The 21,102-nt window shown below is 34.7% G+C and overlaps 3 protein-coding genes across 4 annotated transcripts; 2 read left to right on the top strand and 1 right to left on the bottom strand.

Moving 5' to 3' along the window:
• The first annotated feature begins 120 nt into the window (after positions 1–120).
• LOC129452019 (granzyme B) lies at positions 121–4,308 on the top strand. Of its 2 annotated transcripts, none has more exons than XM_073855255.1 (5): positions 121–309; positions 477–624; positions 2,904–3,075; positions 3,166–3,426; positions 3,525–4,308. In XM_073855255.1, exons 1-5 carry the CDS (start codon positions 267–269, stop codon positions 3,675–3,677), a joined length of 777 nt encoding a protein of 258 aa, XP_073711356.1. In that variant the 5' UTR covers positions 121–266; the 3' UTR covers positions 3,678–4,308. The 2 variants fall into 2 exon arrangements, with proteins under 2 accessions (XP_073711356.1, XP_073711355.1); XM_073855254.1 differs by lacking the exons at positions 121–309; positions 477–624 and adding exons at positions 1,353–2,120; positions 2,660–2,807.
• A 973-nt stretch (positions 4,309–5,281) lies between these two features.
• Positions 5,282–7,976, bottom strand: rabl3 (RAB, member of RAS oncogene family-like 3). Its single transcript, XM_055215664.2, has 8 exons — positions 7,857–7,976; positions 7,497–7,588; positions 7,288–7,417; positions 7,043–7,157; positions 6,586–6,730; positions 6,384–6,455; positions 6,091–6,129; positions 5,282–5,917 (listed from the first exon to the last, which is right to left on the bottom strand). Exons 1-8 carry the CDS (start codon positions 7,900–7,902, stop codon positions 5,861–5,863), a joined length of 696 nt encoding a protein of 231 aa, XP_055071639.1. The 5' UTR covers positions 7,903–7,976; the 3' UTR covers positions 5,282–5,860.
• A 284-nt stretch (positions 7,977–8,260) lies between these two features.
• On the top strand, positions 8,261–14,213 carry dnajb11 (DnaJ heat shock protein family (Hsp40) member B11). The gene is made up of 10 exons (XM_055215663.2): positions 8,261–8,438; positions 8,880–9,036; positions 9,709–9,806; positions 10,527–10,659; positions 10,784–10,926; positions 11,884–11,966; positions 12,058–12,115; positions 12,688–12,799; positions 12,922–13,081; positions 13,160–14,213. The coding sequence occupies exons 1-10, from the start codon at positions 8,365–8,367 to the stop codon at positions 13,222–13,224; spliced, it is 1,083 nt and encodes a 360-aa protein (XP_055071638.2). The 5' UTR covers positions 8,261–8,364; the 3' UTR covers positions 13,225–14,213.
• Positions 14,214–21,102: the final 6,889 nt, after the last annotated feature.

Raw genomic sequence — 21,102 nt, 5'->3', positions numbered from 1 at the left:
GAGTATGTTTCTTTCCTGCACCAAAAATGTAACACAGCATATTAAGCATGAATGCAAAAATAATAACAAAATGAAATAATTATTAAAATGGTTAACTTTTAATTACGTATTTTGTCTCTTTGACTCACTGGCTTCTTTTAACCTTGTCCAAAAATGTAAATGTGGTTTGATGCAAAAGGGGGAGGAGTTGACTGTGAATTTGAGTAGGGTTGAGCATATTCAGGGCTAACGCTTAAAGATTCTGTTTTTTAGTGGAGAACTGAACCATGTATCGTTACGTCTTTCTCCTCTTTAGTGTCTCTATGGCTGGTAAGACACTATTCATTCTTTTTTTAAAAATTCAAATTAAACAAACTAGGCCTACTTGTTTTGCTAAAACATGATTTTTTAAATAATTAGACTACAAAATGAAAATAAAAAAGATTGTAAAAATGTAAACCATGTTTAATTGCAAGTCACTTATGGTTTTGTCACAGGTGGAATGGAAAGTGGCATTATAGGTGGAAAAGAGGCAAAACCTCATTCAAGACCATACATGGTCTCTCTTCAACATAATGGACATCACACTTGTGGAGGGATGCTGATCAGAGAGGATTTTGTATTAACTTCAGCCCACTGTTTAAAGTGAGTCTGTTCTAGAGTCCCTGTGTGTTATTGTTTATGCTTTTAAGACTTACATTTTATTTATTTATTATTGTTTTGGACCAAATATCTTAATTTTGCCTAAATCGCAGTGAATATTCTGGTCGGAACTATTTGGAAGTCGTTCTGGGAGCCCACAATATCAGTCAGGAAGAAGAAAGCCAACAAAGGATCCAAGTGAAACAATACATTCGTCATAATTTGTTTGAACAGAACAACTTGAAAGACTTCAGCTATGATATCATGCTATTAAAAGTAACAATCTTCAGTGATTTTAACTTCATATATTCATGCAACTTTATATCTTAAAAATTAATTTACTTCACTGACTCCTTTTATTTGCAGCTGAAGAAAAAAGCCAAGCTTAATGATTTTGTGAAAGTTATTCCTCTACCAAAGAAAAATGGAAAAACACCAGCCCATAAAAAATGCTCTATTGCTGGTTGGGGCATGAAGAACCAAAAAAAAATAAAGCCATCAAGTGTGCTGCACGAAGTCTCTCTCAAACTGAAGTCCAGCTCTGAATGTAAAAGCAAGTGGCAGGAGTCGTTCAGTGAGGAAAGAAATATCTGTACTGTCCCAGATGGGATAAGAGCTTTCTGTCAGGTACTGCTATGTCACTATAAATTATATTAACTTTAACATTACTATAATTATGCCATTGCTTAACAAGCAGAATAGTTTTCTGATGTTTCTTGTGTCTTTCTGTCAGGGTGACTCTGGCAGTCCTCTTGTTTGTGAATCTGAACTTCTAGGAATCGCTGCATACACGTATCCAAATGACTGCACAAACAAGGATTACCCTGAGGTCTTTGTTAAAATACCTGCCTTCCTTGCTTGGATTAAAAAAAAGATGAAGTGATAAAATAGACTCTTATGTAAAATACATTTATGCACCAAAATAATGCATCATGAAATGTGTTATGTATTTCATATTGCATAGCTCTAATGTAATGCTTGTATTTGTAAACCTTTGAAAATATATTTTTTAAATCGTTTTTCACCCAGTAACCTTCTAATATCACTGAAATGCTTGGGAGAGTCACAGATATGTGTCCTTATGAATAGGCAGTGCAGAGACTGTCATGTATGACACATATATTATGCTTTAAAATTATTAAATAGCATCAACTTCCTGTGCCTGATTGCAAATAAAACACTGTGTATTCTGATCCAAGTGCGTTAAGTATGTTTCTTACTTGCACCGCAAATGTTACTCAACAATATATTTTAGTAGTTATTATTTATAAGCAAGAATATTTAAACAAAGTAGTTATTGTCACGTCGATTGCTTCTTTAAACTTTGTGCACACATTTGTGGTTTGAGGTAAGATAGGGAGGAGTTACACCTACTGACGGTACAGGGTGGGTATAAATACATTTGAGCATATTTAGATCTGATGTTTAAAGATTCTGCTTGGAGAAGAATTGCACCATGTTTCATTACCTCTTTCTCCTCTGTTGTGTCTCTTTTGTTGGTAAGATATTATTCTCTTTGAAATTCTCATCTTTTTAAGATGATTATTAAAATTAGTGATGCACTGATGTATCGGCTACCGATATTTTTCGCCCAATTTTTGATGAATTTGAAACCATCGGCATATCGGCAATAGCACGAGAAAGGCTGATACCGATTGTTTATTAATTAACTGCATATAGAAATCCATTATATGTAAAAAATGAGTTAATGATGTTAATAAAATAAATTCTGAATAGCAAAAACCACCTTTGAAGGTTGTCATGCTGTCTTTTTATATTTGTTTTAGCTTAATTTGTGCCTCTCTTATTATGTTGGTCAGTTGAATGTTAATTAGATCCAATCCATGTTCAGTAAAAATAATTTGATGCAGATATAAACTAGCTAATAGACCAACTGTATAGTATTGTATACAAGTGTTTAATATCGGTATCGGCATCGGCCAGAAGTTGTCTGTTTAAATCAGAATCGGCCCAAAAAAATCCTATCGGTGCATCCCTAATTAAAATTACAACTATTTGCTTGGCTTATGCTTGGCAGGTGGGATGGAAAGTGGCATTATAGGTGGAAAAGAGGCTAAACCTCATTCCAGACCATACATGGCCTCTCTTCAGCGTAATGGACATCACACTTGTGGAGGGATGCTGATCAGAGAGGATTTTGTATTAACTGCAGCCCACTGTTTAAAGTGAGTGTGTTCCAGCCCTGTGTATTATATGGTTTCAAGACTTATAATTTATTGATTTATTAATAGCCAAATTCCCTATTAATTTTGTCTATACAGTCGCAGTGATTATTCTGGTCGGAACCATTTGGAAGTCGTTCTGGGAGCCCACAATATCAGTCAGGAAGAAAACAGCCAACAGAGGATTGAAGTGAAAAAATACATCCGTCATCCATTTTTTGAAAAACAGAAAAACAAGGAAGACTTCAGCTATGACATCATGCTATTAAAAGTAAGCATCTTCAGTGATTCTAACTTCTTATATTCAAGCAACTTCATACCATATAAAATGAATGAATTTGCTGACTTCTGATATTTGCAGCTGAAGACAAAAGCCGAGCTGAATAAATTTGTGAAAGTAATTCCTCTACCAAAGAAAAATGGAAAAACACCAGCCCGTGTGAATTGCTCCATTGCTGGCTGGGGCATGAAGAACATTAAGGAAATAAAGGCATCAAGTGTCCTGCGCGAAGTCTCTCTCAAACTGCAGTTCAGCAAGGAATGTAAAAACAGGTGGAAGGAGTCATTCAGTTCTGAAAGAAATATCTGTAGTGTTTCAAATGGGAAAGAAGCTTTTTGTAGGGTAAGGTATATTAAGATATTTTATACAGTATATATATTCTATAATATAATGGGAATATGTGATAATTTTTGTTAACTTGTTCCTTACTTATTCACCAGGGTGATTCAGGAAGTCCTCTTTTCTGCAACAGTAAACCAGTAGGAATTGCTTCATATTATAATTCAAAGGGAGACTGTACCGATAAAAAGTATCCCGAAGTTTATGTAAAAATTCTCTACTTCCTTGACTGGATTAAAAAGAAGATTGCTTAATGTTAATTGATTGAATTCATTTCTTATGTTAAAGGTAATTTTTCACAGTTTGTTGAAGGCAGTAGTAAGCCCATTTTTATATAACTTGTTTAGAATGATGAATAACAGCTAACACAACATTAACAAGAAATTAGGTGCACCATTGGAGATTTAGTAGTGTCAATCTGCATTTCAATTATACTTTTTACTAGAGATGCACCAATATATTGGCCAATAATCTGTATCGGTCAATAAAAGCATTTTTTACACTATCTGCAAGAGTTTATAAAAGCCAATAGTCATGGCCGATATATCCTGTCAATCAAAGGAGAACAGGAAAATGCAATGAATTTCAGCTCTGTGTATAGAAAATGTAAAGAAACATTACTAGTTTAATGTTCAATATTAATGGGCATTATATGAATGAATAACTTTCAGAAAACAAGTGGCAGTACTTCAGAATTAGGTTAATGCAATTTAAAAAATAGTCTACTATCGGTATTGGCATATACCAGTCTGAAAAAGCGACTATTGGTTGAAATTTTTATATCGGTGCATTTCTACTTTTTACTATTATCTGCTACATAAGTCAAAAAGCTTATTTATGGTTTGTCATATTGAAATCATGAATAAAGTTTGAGGTTTGGTTTCAGATCATCAAATGTGCACATTTTTGCTAAAGCCAGGTGTTGCTCAAAGTGTTTTTTACAACACTCTGCGGTAGTAGCAGCTTTCATTTTGTGAAACTTTGTGGTTGAATGCAAGCGGGTGGTAAAGGTGAAAACTGCAGGGTAGATGTGTTTAAGCCAATGCCAATGTTAAGAGTACGATGTAAAAACGCTGTACCACACTCACTCTTGCAGGTCTACTGTAACATTCTTTAATATGTGAGAGGCTTACATGGGTTCAAATCTTTCTTGGTTAGTGAAGCTTTACCCATCCTGAATCCTGATTTAAAAGGGATAGTTTCCCTAAAAAAAAAATTCTGTCATAATTTAATAACTCTCATGTTGTTACAAACCTTAATTTCTTTGTTCTGATGAACACGCAGGTAAATATTTTGAGGAACGTTAGTAACCAAACCGATCAAAATAAAGAATACTATGGACGTTAGTGTGGCCTCTAATCAGTTTTGTAATGGCTGTTAGGTGTTAAGGGGTAGATACGAGTAACTCACACATCACTGATTCATAGGCATATTTCACACAACACCGACACATTAAGCATGTTTCCCGATAAGGAGGAGGTGTTGGTTCATGAAATTTTTTGATGATGCGCTGTTCTGGTACTTAATAATAAAACTGTGACTGAAAAGTCTCTTGCAATCCTGCCTCAGTATATCTTAGATAGCTCAAGAGCTGTTTGATAAATCTTTTGTGAGGGACAACCTTTGTAATATGCAGGGGCGCTACTATCAATTTTGGGCCCCATGAAAAAATATGTGGATGGACCTTCTACCACACCCATGTTCTTACTAAAAGTGATCTTTGGAGGCCCCAATAGTGTTAGAGCCTTTAGAATTGTCCTACCTAAAGGAGGTCTAACGAATAAATGCAGAGGCCTACATGTTGTTTCTTTTCAGAGCAAAAAAAACATTTTAAATGGGAAACACGATTAGGCACATGTCTGGTTTATTAAAATGCATCTTTTCTTATTGTAGATGTTTAAAGCACATAGCTTTACACACATGCACATTTTTAACACTTTGCTAATATAGCAAAGACTTGTATTTTGAAATATTTAGTAACTTACAAAGATCAAAAATGAAACCTGTCATAATGATGTACAAATTATATTGTTCATTCATACTGTATACACTTTCGGATCACTAGTGATTTTTTTTTAAGATAAAGTAGACACAATTTACATAATTTAGAAAATAATTTTGCCTTGCCCTTTATTAAACTGTGTTTTATAAACATTGTGTTGTCTGTATTATACAGGTACCTTTAACCAAAAAGAAAACAGGGTCTATTCCACCTAGTAAGTACAAACAGTGAACATCAGAAGGAAAGTAACTTTCACTGAATAATAATCATTGTGCAAGACACCCCAACCCCTTCTATCCTAATATTCCCTAATTGTGGATTTCAAATTACTATTGAACCTTGAGTTTATATTTTTAACAAGACAATCATAAATCACAAAACATGGGATAAAGTGATCATCAAACAAACAACATACTTGATACTAAACCCAAACACTCAATCACTGTGAAGACTCTTAAAATTAAAGCGCCTCCTGTCTGTGAAACTCTGCATCTACGTAGAAAAAGAAAACAATGTGTTGCCAATGAACACAAAGATACCACATTTAATGCATACACTACACATTTAACATTACATTTGATTTTAATGATATATGTAGACAAAAAAAATAAGAAACTGTTTTAAGTAATAATAAAAAAATGCAATATCCATTCACACACTCTCACCTGGCCAGGGTCTCTTGTAAAGTATCTCTTCTCGATTACCTAAAGAAACAAAAGTTTAGTCTTATTTTATAAACATACTCAGCATATATGCACCTCAGAAATGTTTTCACATTGCATAGTCATATTCGTATTAAAAATATATTACATTTTGCATAGCTATCAAAGATGAGAGGATCATTAAAATCATATTGTTATTGCAACTTAGATTTTCTGTCCATATTTTTAAAGCTCATGATTTTTGGGGCTGTATGACACAGATTGAAAAAATGTCTTTCATCCTCATAAGCTTTTACCTTGTCAAAAAATCGGCTCAATTTTACTGCATTTGATGTCCCAGCAGCAAGATATCGTGGATTTGTACAATCCTATAAACAAATGCAGGAATACTTTAAGAATTCAAGAACCCAAAATCTCCAATCAAAGCTTAACATGTCAAATAAATGTTTTCCCCATTCATCATTGGTTAAAAAATTACAACAGTAGTACAGCACACACCATGTTAATCTCTTCAGCGTTAAAGTCCTCAGACAAAAAGGCAGTGCGAGCCAGGACGTCATTCCTTTTGTTTTCTGGGATCTGATCATATTTGGTACCAATTAACAATAGAGGAACAGAATTTTCTGCAAACTGTTCTCTGTCCCTGCAAAAACAAAACATAACTAATCAGAACATATACAACATAAAATATATATACAACATAAAACTCATACATGTAAAACTATATATAATGAAATGTTTTTCAAATTTATATATCATTGCATGTTTGTCATCATAAACAAAACATAACTAATCAGAATGCATTCTGATTTATTTTCCTAAAATGTTTAATCAAGTAAGAGACACAAAAAATAAACAACACAGTAAATCACATTCATGTTGCTTTTGAATATAAGGTCATTATCTTTCAGTTGTGGCATTGTTCTAACAGAATCCGAAGTTAACCTTAGCTCACCCATTAGATACAATTATCCCAGTAGGAGAAGAGTCTTTGCTCAAGGCTTCCTGTGACCAGCGATACAGATTCTGTGAGGATTTCTTGTTGGTCAAATCATGAACTAAAATAATACCTGTAAATACAAGACAATGCCACATTTAGATATAGCATTAGAAATAAACATTTTTCTTTACATCATTTGAGTTATTTTAGCATTCTAGTATATGTATAAATATTCTTAATTGTTGGGTCTGATACGTAACCATTTACAGAATTGTAAAACACAGCTCTGGTGCTTTTAACACTGCTGGCGCTCCCAACAGATCCTCCAACGTCCCAGAGTTCAATGTAATATGTCTTTTCTTCTGGAGTTCCCTCTCTGTAATCATGCACCTACAGATCACAATAACTGTTATAGCTTTATATAATGACACAGTAACTTAATAATGATGACTGTAAATTGGCATTGTACCCTGACGTCCACTGAGCAGCCCACAGTCCATGATGGATTCCCCAAAACTTGATTCTGGCAGAGTAAATGTACAAGAGAGGACATCCCTACACCTGCAAACAAACAAACATTATAAAAAAAACAGTAACCGGTTTACAATATATCTATGTGAAAGACTAAACGTTAAGATGAATAAAAGTATGTGTTATAGTATTCTACACCAGTTATAATTTTAATAGAACAGTATGCTTATGGGAAACAGCTAAAAGGAAGCTAACACTTTAACACCAACAACACGCTTATATTTTAAATGTACGTTTGCTTTATCTGACTATTAAAAAAACAATGTGGTCGATAAATTATTGTGATAATATTTCTTACCAGAATCCCCCAAAACCAACACTTTTACCCTATCTAGAGATGCCATTGCTCTGCGGAAGTGTACTGTGTACACTTCCTTTTATCCGTTTATTAGAACAAAACAAAAGTAACTTAACGCAGAAAAAGAATTAATATGTAGCTGACAATAAAAATTGTATGTATGTAAGTAAAAGTAAAATATAAGTGTATGCATAAAAAATAAATAGATCGTATTTATATGTTGTTCTTGTTATCTGTATTGTTTATATTTAGGGTGTGGAAAACATACAAAAATTATCATAGGTTTAATAAAGTATCATTAAATCATTATGCCAATATGATTGACATTTTTAACTTAATTATTGTCATATGGTTTATACGCATGTAAATAACAGAATGCATATAACTTTTATGTCACTTCCGTTTGTAAAGGAGGCGGGACTTACGGCTGAGAGCAGGAAGAGGCTTTTTGATAGACAACACACAGAAAGCCGGTGTGTTTTAGTGCATTTAAGATAAATAAGGACATATGGCTGTTAGAGGAATGAAACTGTCAAGTGTGTGTTTTTTAATCTTATATCTAATATCTACAGTACTTGCCGGGTAAGTAGAGATCGTGTTATTTTTAGGTTTGGCGTTGCTCCTTTATAAACTCAATGGTACACATGTTTCACTGTGATTGGTCTACGCCACTGTCCATGCATATTGTTGGTAAAGCTTGTCATTCACTACTTTAGAAGAAATCGCTAAACTCTTGTACTTTATTAATTTTATTGTGAATTTAAAAACGTGTAAAATTTACTATATTTTTTAGCAAAATCGTCAGCCAGTTTAGCCCAAATAGCTAAACTGATAACTTGTCACTGCTGCCATAAGTACTGTTACACAAGATTAAATAAATGTAAGTGTGTGGTATATGATCCTGTTAAGGACACAGAACGTCCCTCGTGATCTGTGGATAAATGTAAATTGTATGTTTATTTATACATCAAAAGAATGAATGAATGCACGACTCAGAAGTGCTAAAGTGATGTGTTATTACAGGAGGGATTTCTACAAAATTCTGGGAGTAAGTAGATCAGCAACAATTAAAGATATTAAGAAAGCTTACAGAAAGCTGGCATTACAGCTTCACCCAGACAGAAACCAAGATGACCCAAATGCCCAAGACAAATTTGCAGACCTTGGAGCTGCTTACGAGGTATGTTTTTTACTTCTTTCACGTGGTTCTTTATCCGTGTTATAAGTTCAACACCGATTATTTTGTACTGGTATTTTCTGTGTGTCTTATGTAACTAGAGCATGGTATGCTTTAGTTCTCGTTTTAATACTAATGTTAACTATACATTTCATCATGACATCTAAATTATGTGCGCTTTGTTTGATCACCAAGGATTTTTATTAAATATTTGGCTTTTTTCTGAATGGTGCCTCAAAGCTAACGAATATGACAAGCTTGTGCGTTGATGTTGGAAATTGATTGGTTACAGGAAATGTGTGGCCGCCTCTGATTGGTTAAAACGAAGCTATTATTATTCCTTAGATGTGACGTGGAGTTCAAGCGTGGTTTGTTGAGCGCTTTGGGTTATTTGCCTACACTGTTTGAAAAACTATCATAAATTATTTTCTATTCAGACTGGTGATGATCAGTAACCTCACCATATAAAACATATATATTTACAACATAAAACTCATACATGTAGAACTATATATAATGAAATGTTTGTCAAATGTATATATCATTTCATGTTTGTGATCTGTCATATAGGACTTTCATCATTATATTCATTAAAACAAAGACAAAGCTTCTTGTTAAGGTGAAAATGCTTCACAAATAAAAAACACTCATTTCGGGTGACATTTTCTGTACGAGGTGCTTTCAGATGAGGAGAAAAGGGGACAGTATGACAAGTATGGAGAGGAAGGGTTAAAGGAAGGCCATCAAAGTTCACATGGTGATATATTCTCCAGGTAAAAACACTGTCATGCTGTTAGCTTCACAGTCTTTACAAAAATAATAGCCTATACTGATATATTTGTACAATTGTCTTACAATTTGTGTTATGAATCCATACTTTAGCTATACAAATTTCTGATGCATAGTTTTGTAGTTTATGAAGCAAGTCTAGCTGATAAATGGAAACCATTGACACTGCAATTTTTTAATTAAATCAAATTTATTTGTATACCATTTTTACAAAACGCATAATTTCAAAGCAGCTTTACAGAATATGGTACATTGTCACAAAAGTCAAGCAGTTTCCATTTAAAACCTAATTGGAGCACATAATGCCCCAAGTGAGCAAGCCAAAGGTGACTGGCAAGAACAAAAAAAAAAAAACATGAGATAATAGTAGTGGAATACAATCTTTGTGAGAAACCAGGCTTGGCTTGGGGCTAGATCTCCACTAGATAGAAATACAGCATGAACATAATGACAATACTTGATAACTAGAAGTAATTTGTTAATACAACAACAGAGAGGTTATAAATAAAACTGTAGGATTAATGATTATGTGTCTTTAAAGACTTCCCAAATCAGTTCAACCTCTTTGAATTTAATCAAAGAAACTTAAAGTGATTTAGTGATAGTTAAAACACCTCTCCAATGCATTGGTTTTAATCTACAGCATATCTGTGCATTTATATTTAAAGATGGTGAATCAATCATGTATTAATTGTCTTCAACAGTTTCTTTGGAGACTTTGGATTTATGTTTGGCGGAAACAGGCAGCAGGCCAATCGTGATATTCCTAGGGGCAATGACATAGTACTGGATCTAGAAGTAACCCTAGAGGAGGTGTATTCTGGGAATTTTGTAGAGGTGAGCTTTTCTTTTCTTTGCTTGTGTGTGTTCTCTGTTATCTTTCATATATAGTGTGCAGACTGTGCTTTTTGTCTTTGAGTATTTTTGTCTAATCTTGTTTCCCCCCTTCTTTATTTTTTAGGTGATACGAAACAAACCTGTAGCAAAAGAAGCTCCAGGCAAAAGAAAATGTAACTGTCGTCAAGAAATGAGAACCACACAGCTAGGACCAGGTCGCTTCCAGATGACACAGGAAGTAGTCTGTGATGAATGCCCCAATATCAAGTGAGTCTTACCAGACAACAGGGTTATTATCATTAACTAAAATTATTAAAAGCCTGTCTGTTATTTAAAATGAAATAAAATTAATGCCTAAATTAGTTGAGCCCTTAAAGAAAACAAACATTAGAAGTGTTTCCTTGTCCATGTAAAGTGATATTAAATATGTGTTCTAAGTTTGTCACACCACAGAAAAATGTGTTATTTACCACCTAGCCAAATTTGAATAATTAAAAAACGGCAAGTTAATAAAATAAGTTATCAAAATCTGGGTAAAATAAGCTGCATTTTCTAGGGCTGTCACGGTTATGAAATTTGGATGAAGGTTAATTGTCTAATAAATTGTGATGTTTATGACAATTAATTGCCTGTTAAGGTCTTTGATGATTATGACGATTAATTGTCTGTTTTTTTTTTGACATTTAATTCTCGTACATTTTTCATCAAAGTTTCGCAGCATTTCTTTAAATGCTGTTTTTCCACAATATTGAATGGCTTTGCAATGTATCACGTTACAATGTCAGTAAATGAGTGCCATCGGATACAATCTCGTTTATACCGCCGCTGCAGCTCCCCCTTGTGTTTTTTAGAGAGATATGCAATCATTGCGGTGATCTGAAATCATTGTGATGAAGTCAAACAATCGCAATGAGACGATTATTTAATCATTGTGACAGCCCTAGCAAATGCTGTGAGCATGTCCGCTGTCAGCGCTGAAACTGCACCCACTATATGATAAGCTATTATAAATACACTAGTGAACATTTGAAGTGGATCAAAAAAGTTAATCAAAGTTGTCCTGAGTCAAGAATGAATATTGGCTATTGGTATTAAGACAACTTTTATGAAAGGTTTTGATCCACTTCAAATGTTGACTAGTATATAAAAAACTAATTCAAAAAATTATAAAATAACATGACTTAAATACAGACTAAAACTCCTGACAATCATCTTTGTTTCCAGGCTTATTAATGAGGAGAGAACATTAGAGGTGGAGATTGAGCAGGGTGTGAGAGATGAGATGGAGTACCCTTTCATTGGGGAAGGTACAGGACACAAGTCTATATAATATATTTATAACAGTATTATGCAAGTAACACAAGTATTCATTTTATAAAATGTTTTTTTTTTTTAAAGGTGAACCTCACATTGATGGTGAGCCTGGAGATCTGCGTTTCCGCATCAAAGTCTTGAAGTAAGTGTAATTATGTTACTGCAACATTTCTCCTGTGACAATCTATATACAATTTAAATAGCTTTTAGGCACATCTATGTGAACTGTAGGCAATTTTTAATGTATTGGAAAAAAATGACTTTTTCTGATGGGTAATGTCTTACTTCTCTTGTACAAAATCGTATTTAAAGGGATAGTTCACCCAAAAAATGAAAATTCTGTCATCATAAATGCATAATTTTCATTGTTCTGATAAACACAAAGGAAGATATTTTGATAAATGTTTGTAACCAAACTGTTTGTGGACCCTATTTACTTGCATAATATTATTGTTTCCTATTAAGTAAATGGGGTCCACAAATGGTTTGGTTACAAACATTTCTCAGAGTATCTTTCTGTGTGTTCATCAGAACAAAGAAATTTATACAGGTTTATAACAACATGAGAGTGAGTAAATGATGAAAGAATTTTCATTTTTGGGTCATCTTTAATCCATTTGTTATCATACATACCAAGTGTATTTGTAAAATATAAAATGCAGTTCTCTATTTGAAAGGTTCTGAGATTCATTCTGTAAATTTGTATTTGTCCAGGCATCCCGTGTTTGAGCGCAGAGGTGATGATCTGTATACAAATGTCACCATCTCTCTGGTAGAGGCTCTGGTTGGTTTTGAGATGTACATCAGTCACCTAGATGGTCACAATGCATGTCCTGTTTTCTTAAATTATATTTTTACTAGATACTTATTACTGTTGCGCTGTATTTTTATATTTAAAAAAGTATAAAGAAAAAAATATCATCATAAACATATCTTGTCGTCTTGTAGGTGCACATTGTAAGGGATAAAATCACTAAACCAGGAGCTCGTATCTGGAAAAAGGGTGAGGGTCTGCCAAATTTTGACAACAACAATATTCGTGGATCACTCATAGTCACCTTTGATGTAGATTTCCCCAAGGATCAGCTTGATGACCAGCAGAAGGATGGTAAGACACATCTAAGCATTATGGGCATTGTTTATGCTGAATCGTTTTGTATATTTAAAGCAAATAATTTTTCCTCAGGTATAAGGCAGCTTTTGAAACAGACACCATCTCAAAAGGTTTATAATGGACTGCAGGGATACTGACAAACCAGCAAAGTAAATCACACAAAGGACTGAACACCAAACAAGGAACAAGCAAATGGGGTGTATTTATTTTTTGGAATTATTCTCAGGATAGATTTTCTTCATTTGTTTTTATTTTCTTTTTAAACTTGCTTATTTCTTTTTTAAAGCATTGTTTTCCATTGGAGCAATTTTTTGCTGTTTTTGTGAGCAAGTTTTGTCCAACTTATTCATTTTTTACACAGTCCCCAGTTTTATACTTGGAATAAGACTTCTCATCACACACACACTGTTCAATCTTTTTGCTATGACCAGTCAACCGTCGTCCAATACTGTATCAGCATAATGTTTAGTGCCAGCTGACCTGTACTGGGACAACCCACAAACAGAAAGAGGACTGAGACTTCAAACCAGAGGACAATTTAAACACCTCCCTCAGCACTGTACACTTCAACACCGTGTTTTATGAAAGAAACAGTTATGTGTTTTGAACCTTGAGAGTCTGCAGTCTTTGATGTGCATGTTTCTTTTAAAGAACAGATTTATCACGGTTATTGCAGTTGTTGTTGTTGTTATTTGTGCAGAGAACAACACTAACTATTTACTATTTTAATGTGAGGTACTTGTCAGCCTGGTTCAGTTTTGGCTTCTGGTTACAGGTCTTTTCCCTCCGAGACGTTTACTTCGTTTTGACTTTCAAACAGAATACATATTCAACTGTAAAGTTCAGCTCTCTTATGTAAATTACTATGTGACTAAACTGAATTTATTGTTTCCTTTACTCCCCCTACCCCACCATGTTCAGCCTATTGGGTCTTTACGGTCTTTACCAACTACTCTCTTTCCTTTTGCTTTTTTGTGGACTGCACTGGACAAAATAGAGTAACCATCTAGAGCTCAAGTGAAGGAAAAATAATTTGTACTTTTGAAATGAAATTAAAAGTTTCTAGTGAGAAGAAACTGTGTACTACAGGCTTGATATAAAAGTAGAATGTTTATATATTTTAAAAGATTGCTTTGTTTTTGACATGAGAGTTCAAAGCTTGAAATATGTATTTGTTTTAAAAGTAATTTGTAATATGTGGTGTATTCAAAGATTTTGTTATTGGAAGCTTTAAAATTTCATAGGAAAAATGTGAATAACTAGATTTCAGAAAAAACTTTATCTACACTGTAAAAAAACCCGCAGCTTTAAGTTAAAACAACTTGGTTTTACAAGTCAATACAACCTACTATTTTAGGTTTTGAGTTAAAGAGTTGACATTACCTTAACTTTATTCAGTTAAAGTTATATAATAATGGGTGATTCTCACGAAATCCAGACTTGGAAGGTGTCCGGTATCAGATTTTTTTTTGAAAGCCCTTGAAGCCTTTTTTTTATATAGAATTATTTACATTTTTTAGATTATCATTATCAAAAATTATCGTTACCGCAACATGACAAACAAAATTTCAACTTTTATCTGGAGAGAAAAAATAAGAACTGCTTACCTGGTAGCCATCTTGTGTGTCACAGTCAATTATGTCCCTTCCAACAATTTTTTTTTTTTTTTTTTTTTTTTTAAAATTTTATTTGCTTGAGGGCTAAAACAATTATTGAAAATATTTGGGGAGGATTAGAAAAATTTTCTTGGACACATTTATATTTATTATTATTGTCTCTACATTTACCAGTGATCACCAAATACCACATATATTTACTGTAAATGTTTACAGTATAACATGCACTGAAGCTTTTTATTTTTTAGATTTTTTAATTATAAATATTTCCTTGTTAGAACCCAAATCCAGTCATGGACACGTTGCGGTAATAACAAATTTCCCTTAAATGTGGAAAAAACAACAAAATTGGTTTGTATGATGCCATTTGAAATCATGAGCAAAATAGTACGTGAAGAGATGTTTGGTGTCTGCTTCTTATTTTGATACTCTTACTTTGCATTTACTTTTTTTATCAACATGTTTCAAGACACCATAAGTCTAATTTCGCGAGAATCACCCAAATATATGTTGATTTGACAAAATGCTGCATTTTTTCACAGTTTATTCTATTGTATTTTACTCCATTGGATGTCTACTGTATTGGTCTCGGCAGCAGCCAGTAGAGGGCAGCAAAATATCAATAATATTTAGGAATTGATTCCCTTTACCACACTGCTTATAAAACTCCATGAATCTTACAATTTTTATTTATCCATACTCTTATCAAGTGACTAAAGAAATTAAAACGAATAGCCTGATTTTTTCTTGAAATTTGCTGCAAAACTGTTTAAGTGTTTATGCAACCAACCTCTTTGAATATTTTGTTCGCCCGAATCCAAATCGAAAAAAATTTATAAAGGGACCTGTCATAATAACAATAAAAAAACACGAAATGCTGGATAAAAGCCACTCCTAAACTTTAAAATGGTAGAAGGTTTTAGTCACGTGATCTTTGCCGAATCCAAAATTGTCAAAAAGAAATTGAATATCGGTTAACAAAGAGAGTAAGAGAGACAGAACATTTGTTTCTGAGGACTGAAACATCTTTTAAACAGCATTATTAATTAATACATTAATTATAGCTCATTACAGATAAAAGGGCTTTGCTGTCTTTAGTCGAAGAATCCCAACTTTTATCAGCCCCCTTTTATAAGACCTCTACTGTCTCCATTAAACTAAATGATTTTTGTTACTCCTAATTTTAGTAAATCCCATAAGTGTTTAATGCATACATTATATATTTAATATTTAAGTTAATAATTTGCTAAAGATAGAGTGTATGTGGTGTCAGTCTTCCTGACTGTGCTGCAGGTGGTTTTGTGCTGAATCAGGACGTGTTTTTACCAGAAGACGGGTGGTCGCTCTTTAGGGGGAGGTCGTCTGTCAGGGTGTGTCCTGGATTGCCAATAAACTATTAGAGGAATCTGTTTGTACACACTGTTTAACAGTGTGGTTATACATGTTGTGAATTCCTGTGTGCGTATTTCTGTCTGTGAGGTTGTGTATGTGAGAAGTAGTGAAAAGGATAAATAGCGTGAATAAATGAGAATCAGTATAAATGTAAGTGACAGTCAAAGCATATATTTTAGTACTTAAAGGGATAGTTCAACCAAAAATGAAAATTCTGTCATCATTTACTCACTTTGATGTTGTTACAAACCTGTATAAATCTCTTTGTTCTAAAAAAGAAACAAGAAGGAAGATATTTTGAGAATTTTTTAACCAAACCGATCAGAGGCCCCATTAACTTCCATAGTAGGATAATGAATAAGTATTAAGTCAATAAGGCCTCTAATATTTTCCTGTGTTTATCAAAACAGAGTAGTTTATGCAGGTTTGCAACAACATGAAAGTGAGTCAATGATGATGAATTTTCATTTTTGGGTGAATTGTCCCTTAAATGCTGCACTGTATACTGTATTTGTTACAAGCACTGTAATTAGAGGGATGAAACAGTAATGTATATATTGTGTAAATGTGACTGTATAGTTTATGGGGGGTCTTTTTCAGACATCACCTCTGCATCAGCACTGGGGAGTCTTTCCTTGTCCCGCAACTCCAAGCCACAGATTTCTACCTTGCCTTTATGTGTGCTTTAAATTATTTTTTTCCAAGACTTTTGCCCCTCTTCTTTTTTTCTGACAAATGGCCACCTGGTTGGTCTCGGCTGCATACATGTATGTTTTAAACCATTATATTAAACTATAGAAGAGGAGATTTTTACTGGTCGTAACAGATTTCATGGGTTGAAGATGAAGATCTTGTTGGCAAAACAATAGATGTTCAACAATAAGTAACTCATTAATAATGTAAATACATCCTTATTTCATTTAATATGCTTTGAATGTACAAACAAAAAATTAACAACTTTATAACTTTACTGCAGTTTTGTCCTGATTTAAGTTTCCTTATGATGACTTGTTTTAACAAAAAAGTTTAAGGAAGATATAGAACATTCAAAACAGCAAAGTTTGATTTTATTTTGTGGCTGTCCATCTGAAGCAAACAAAAGATATTGGATGTGTATAATAATGCCCCAGCCCAGTCTTGCTTTGAAGCGGGCTGTGAATGGCCAGCACTGTCCCACAGCGCAGAGAAACCGTATGCGCCCTGCGAGTATAAAAGACTGTCGATTCAAAGAGAAATAAAGCCTCAACTATTTTACAGTGAATTGTGGGCTCTAATTATGGAAACGCAGGCAGGAAAAGCGGCTTGGGGTTTTTCGATTCAGCGACTTACCCCGTCTGTTTGTGAGGACGAGCTGCTGTTTATTGAAATATTTAAGAGCTAAACATAGACAACTGTCATTATGGAAGCTCTCCCCAGCATGCTTCAAATATACTGCATCCCTATTTCACAGGCTTAAATTGGACTTCAGCATCTATATCCTCAAAGAAGAGGTGGTTGAGATGTGAACCTAAAGACACAAACAGTGCTGAGACCACCGGCCTAGATTTAAAGTGCTCTGGATGGATTTGGCGCGAGATGAAGCAGAGCATTTGTCGCTTTCAGGCACATGCAGGCTACTGTACAAATATCTCATACAACTTTTTTGCATTTAGCTGGAACTTCATGAATGCTTCATGAATATAGTATTTGTTCTGTACTAGGTTACCACTTAATTACCATTGGTATGACCAATGAAAGATGGGTTCCATCACTGCATCATAGCACAATGGTACAGTACACCAGTATTTTTGTAGGGGCATTGGGTTGACCATGCATGTTGGTAAGTTTATTCTCCTATTTTAAATTTACAATTTTATTTTAGTAAACATTCACCAGTTAAGGAGAAACCGAGATTATTTAATATAAGCCAAACTGTATGTGCAGTGCAAGTACAGTATTGCGTGTATTAGAGATGTGTGAGCAAGGGGTCCGCTGAAAGCCGCCTTTGTGTGGGTGTGGAGCCCATCCTACACCCTCCCCGTGGCAGTGGTGCCCGGGCCCTGTGGTGGCGGATCACAGTTAATAACTGTGCGGTTGGCTGTCAGGAGCACTTAGCCTGATGCTGGGCAGGTCGAACTTGGAACAGAGCTTTCTCTGGCCAAGTACATGCGTGTTAATGTATGCACACATCAGTATTATGGCCTCTGAAACTTCGAAGAAAAGGTGTGGAGACTGATCCTCCATAGCTCTGATGGAGTGCTCTTATGATGTAAAGTTGTCTTTTGGAGTCTTGTGAGTCCTAATCTTGTTTATAAAACGGGCAGTTCTGGTTCTTCATTCTGATTGGTTGAAACGCATTCTAGGCCGTGATAAAATACCCCGATATTTTATGTTTATTTAAAGAAGATAATTTTTCTGTAAGATATTAAACTAAAACTGTGTGGCAACTTAAAAAAACGGGGAACGAGTTAAGCATGCTTCCAAGCATGTTTGATCATCACTTCAACAGTTGCACGATATAAATGTTAATGTATAAATTAGATGAATGTTGATTTATAAAAAAAAACACCACAGTCTTAAATCATATTTTCATTGTGTCTTTGCTGCGTCTTGGTTGGGAACTGCACTCTGTTGCAGCCACACTTGATTCTGAAGAACTACTTTGTTTTGGCGGAAGAGTAATATTTGAAGAGTTTGGTTCCAAAACGCAATAAATCCATTTTGACAAATTTTGGTAAAAACGTGTTTTCTATACCAAGAAAGTGACAAGATGAAAACAACTATTTTCTGTTACAAACTTTCACACAGCATCTTTAGGTTATAAAAACATAAAAAATTCAAATCCATAAGTTGATTTTCAAAGATTTATTATAAAAACGGATTATTTTTTCCACAAAATGCAATAAATCCATGACAAGTTTTTATTCAAAATGCTATAAATCTATTGAATCAATAGCCTATATAAATGTGCATTCATCTTTGCCATGTTATATTCATTTAATTGACTAGTTGTACACACTAATTAAAAATATAAACATTATGTCATTAATCAAAATACTTACTTTGTCATATTAAGAACTAGGGATGTCCCGATCAGGTTTTTTTGCCCTCGAGTCCGAGTCCGAGTCATTTGATTTTGAGTATCTGCCGATACCGAGTCCCGATCTGATACTTCTATAATACATAAAAAAAGAATAAATAAGAGCGAAAAAAACAGAACCAGGATGTTCCTTACAGTATGTCATGCCGCACGCATTGCTGTTTCTGTGTGCAGTCAAAAGAGTCTAACTCTATGCCAGTGCATAACTACAGATGTGTTAAAAAATAATGAGAATTTATATAGTATATGTACAGGGGTTAAATTGGGATTTGTTTTGTGGGGATGCTCTGTTGGGAGGGAGGGTTCGAGGGGTAAAATGTTTAATCCTGATGACAGCAAAGCCACTGGTGTGTTTCAATGACATTTTGGACCTCTGATAGGATTTTATAAGTTTCAGTTTTAAAGCTGTGCCACATGTTGACCCAAACTTTAAAACCTGAACTTTAAATTATGCAAATCTATGAGTCTGACACCCTATATGCATTTGTTGCACATGTCATTATACACAATTGATCAAACTTTGAAGAAAGTTATAAGAATCAACCTCCTTGACTAATTCTAGGCACCCAAAAAGACTCAATTAACAAAAAAAACAACATACTGATTCAGCAATATATCTTATAAATTAGCCATAGAGATTCCCTAAACTGGTCAGCAGTTAGTTATAAAATACCTATAGTTAGGTCGTAATTAATTTGTATAATCAAAATACATTATTTTATTAAACTATAAAATAAGTTGTATCCAGTTATCTAGTTAACATATTGTAATGAGATGAGTGACATGGCTAGACATACTTTAATACTTTGTTTCTAGACTTCTATTAAGTTTTCTCGACGTGGGCACCATTCTTACCTCTCTCTCTATCTCTCATCTCTACAGTATCCTGCGCGAATGCGCGTTCTTGAGGTTCTGAGTGAGACGCGGAGCTGCGTCTGAGCACATGGTGACAAAAACGATCAACACGTCGTTTAAATGAGCGGTAAAAACCCGGTTTTGTCGTGGGTTCCTTGCACGCACGAGTGTGAAGCCTATGAATGAATTTGAAAGCACGTCAATAGGCCTGCTCGACCCCACGCGGCGCCGCAACAACCGACAGCCGGGTGACGTCAAACCACCGCGAGAGCGATCCGCGAAATCATACGGAGGAGTTTGCTTTTAAATCGCTCCCGCGGAACTTAGACGTCATCCGGCTGTTGTGGCGCTGCATGAAGTCGAACAAGCCTATTCTCTTCTCATCAGTTCACACGCACCAGCGGAGCGCGTACACTGGCGCGGAGCAGAGCGAGACCTTAATGGATTTTAAACCCTGCATATGTATCCGAGTCCTGATCGGGAGGTAACGTCCGATTCCGATCGAGTCTGAAACCACGTGATCGGGGCCGATTTCCGATCACGTGATCGGATCGGGACATCCCTATTAAGAACCCTGTCATTGCGGTTACTTGACGTCTTCGCTTAACGTCTTTCACCGCGATCAGCTGTAAAATGTTTTTGGTCCTGCTCGATTTTCGTTGACTTTGAGTAAAATTATGGAAAGTTTTTCATAAGATCCTCTGGGGTCAATGTGTTAGCATGAGAAGCTTGATGCTGTCGGGAGAACAAGCACCCGTCTCCCGAGTGCCTTTCAGGGAAATTATTAGATGTTGATGGCTTACGTTTCTTTCCCATCCCAGAAAACCATCACAGGTTTATCAATGCAATTAAAGTATTATTTTGTTTTGTTTGTTGATCACGTAGTACAAAGTAGATGAGGAAAACCAGGACTCCGTGTACTCAGCGCGTCCGCCATTGTTTGTTTACATTGCGTGAACGGTGGGCTGTAATATCAGAAATGGAGTTATTGCGTTCTGTAAAAAAGGAGCAGTGGCGTTTGTCGCATTTTGGGAAAAAAGGGAGAAAAGATGACAGAATAACACGGCGGATAT

Source organism: Misgurnus anguillicaudatus, chromosome 17 (genome assembly GCF_027580225.2).
Source record: "Misgurnus anguillicaudatus chromosome 17, ASM2758022v2, whole genome shotgun sequence".
NCBI lineage: Eukaryota > Metazoa > Chordata > Actinopteri > Cypriniformes > Cobitidae > Misgurnus > Misgurnus anguillicaudatus.
This window is presented reverse-complemented; position numbering and strand designations above follow the sequence as displayed.

Excerpts from the sequence above, each read along its gene's own strand:
- rabl3 (XM_055215664.2), bottom strand. The coding sequence starts at position 7,902 with ATGGCATCTCTAGATAGGGTAAAAGTGTTGGTTTTGGGGGATTCTG. Across the intron at positions 7,418-7,496 it reads GCTGCTCAGTGGACGTCAGG|GTGCATGATTACAGAGAGGG; the intron begins GTACAATGCCAA and ends TGTGATCTGTAG. Across the intron at positions 6,130-6,383 it reads TGAGCCGATTTTTTGACAAG|GTAATCGAGAAGAGATACTT; the intron begins GTAAAAGCTTAT and ends TTGTTTCTTTAG.
- LOC129452019 (XM_073855255.1), top strand. The coding sequence starts at position 267 with ATGTATCGTTACGTCTTTCTCCTCTTTAGTGTCTCTATGGCTG. Across the intron at positions 310-476 it reads CTTTAGTGTCTCTATGGCTG|GTGGAATGGAAAGTGGCATT; the intron begins GTAAGACACTAT and ends GTTTTGTCACAG. Across the intron at positions 3,427-3,524 it reads GGAAAGAAGCTTTTTGTAGG|GGTGATTCAGGAAGTCCTCT; the intron begins GTAAGGTATATT and ends CTTATTCACCAG.
- dnajb11 (XM_055215663.2), top strand. The coding sequence starts at position 8,365 with ATGGCTGTTAGAGGAATGAAACTGTCAAGTGTGTGTTTTTTAATCTTA. Across the intron at positions 9,037-9,708 it reads ACCTTGGAGCTGCTTACGAG|GTGCTTTCAGATGAGGAGAA; the intron begins GTATGTTTTTTA and ends TTTCTGTACGAG. Across the intron at positions 12,800-12,921 it reads GTCACCTAGATGGTCACAAT|GTGCACATTGTAAGGGATAA; the intron begins GCATGTCCTGTT and ends GTCGTCTTGTAG.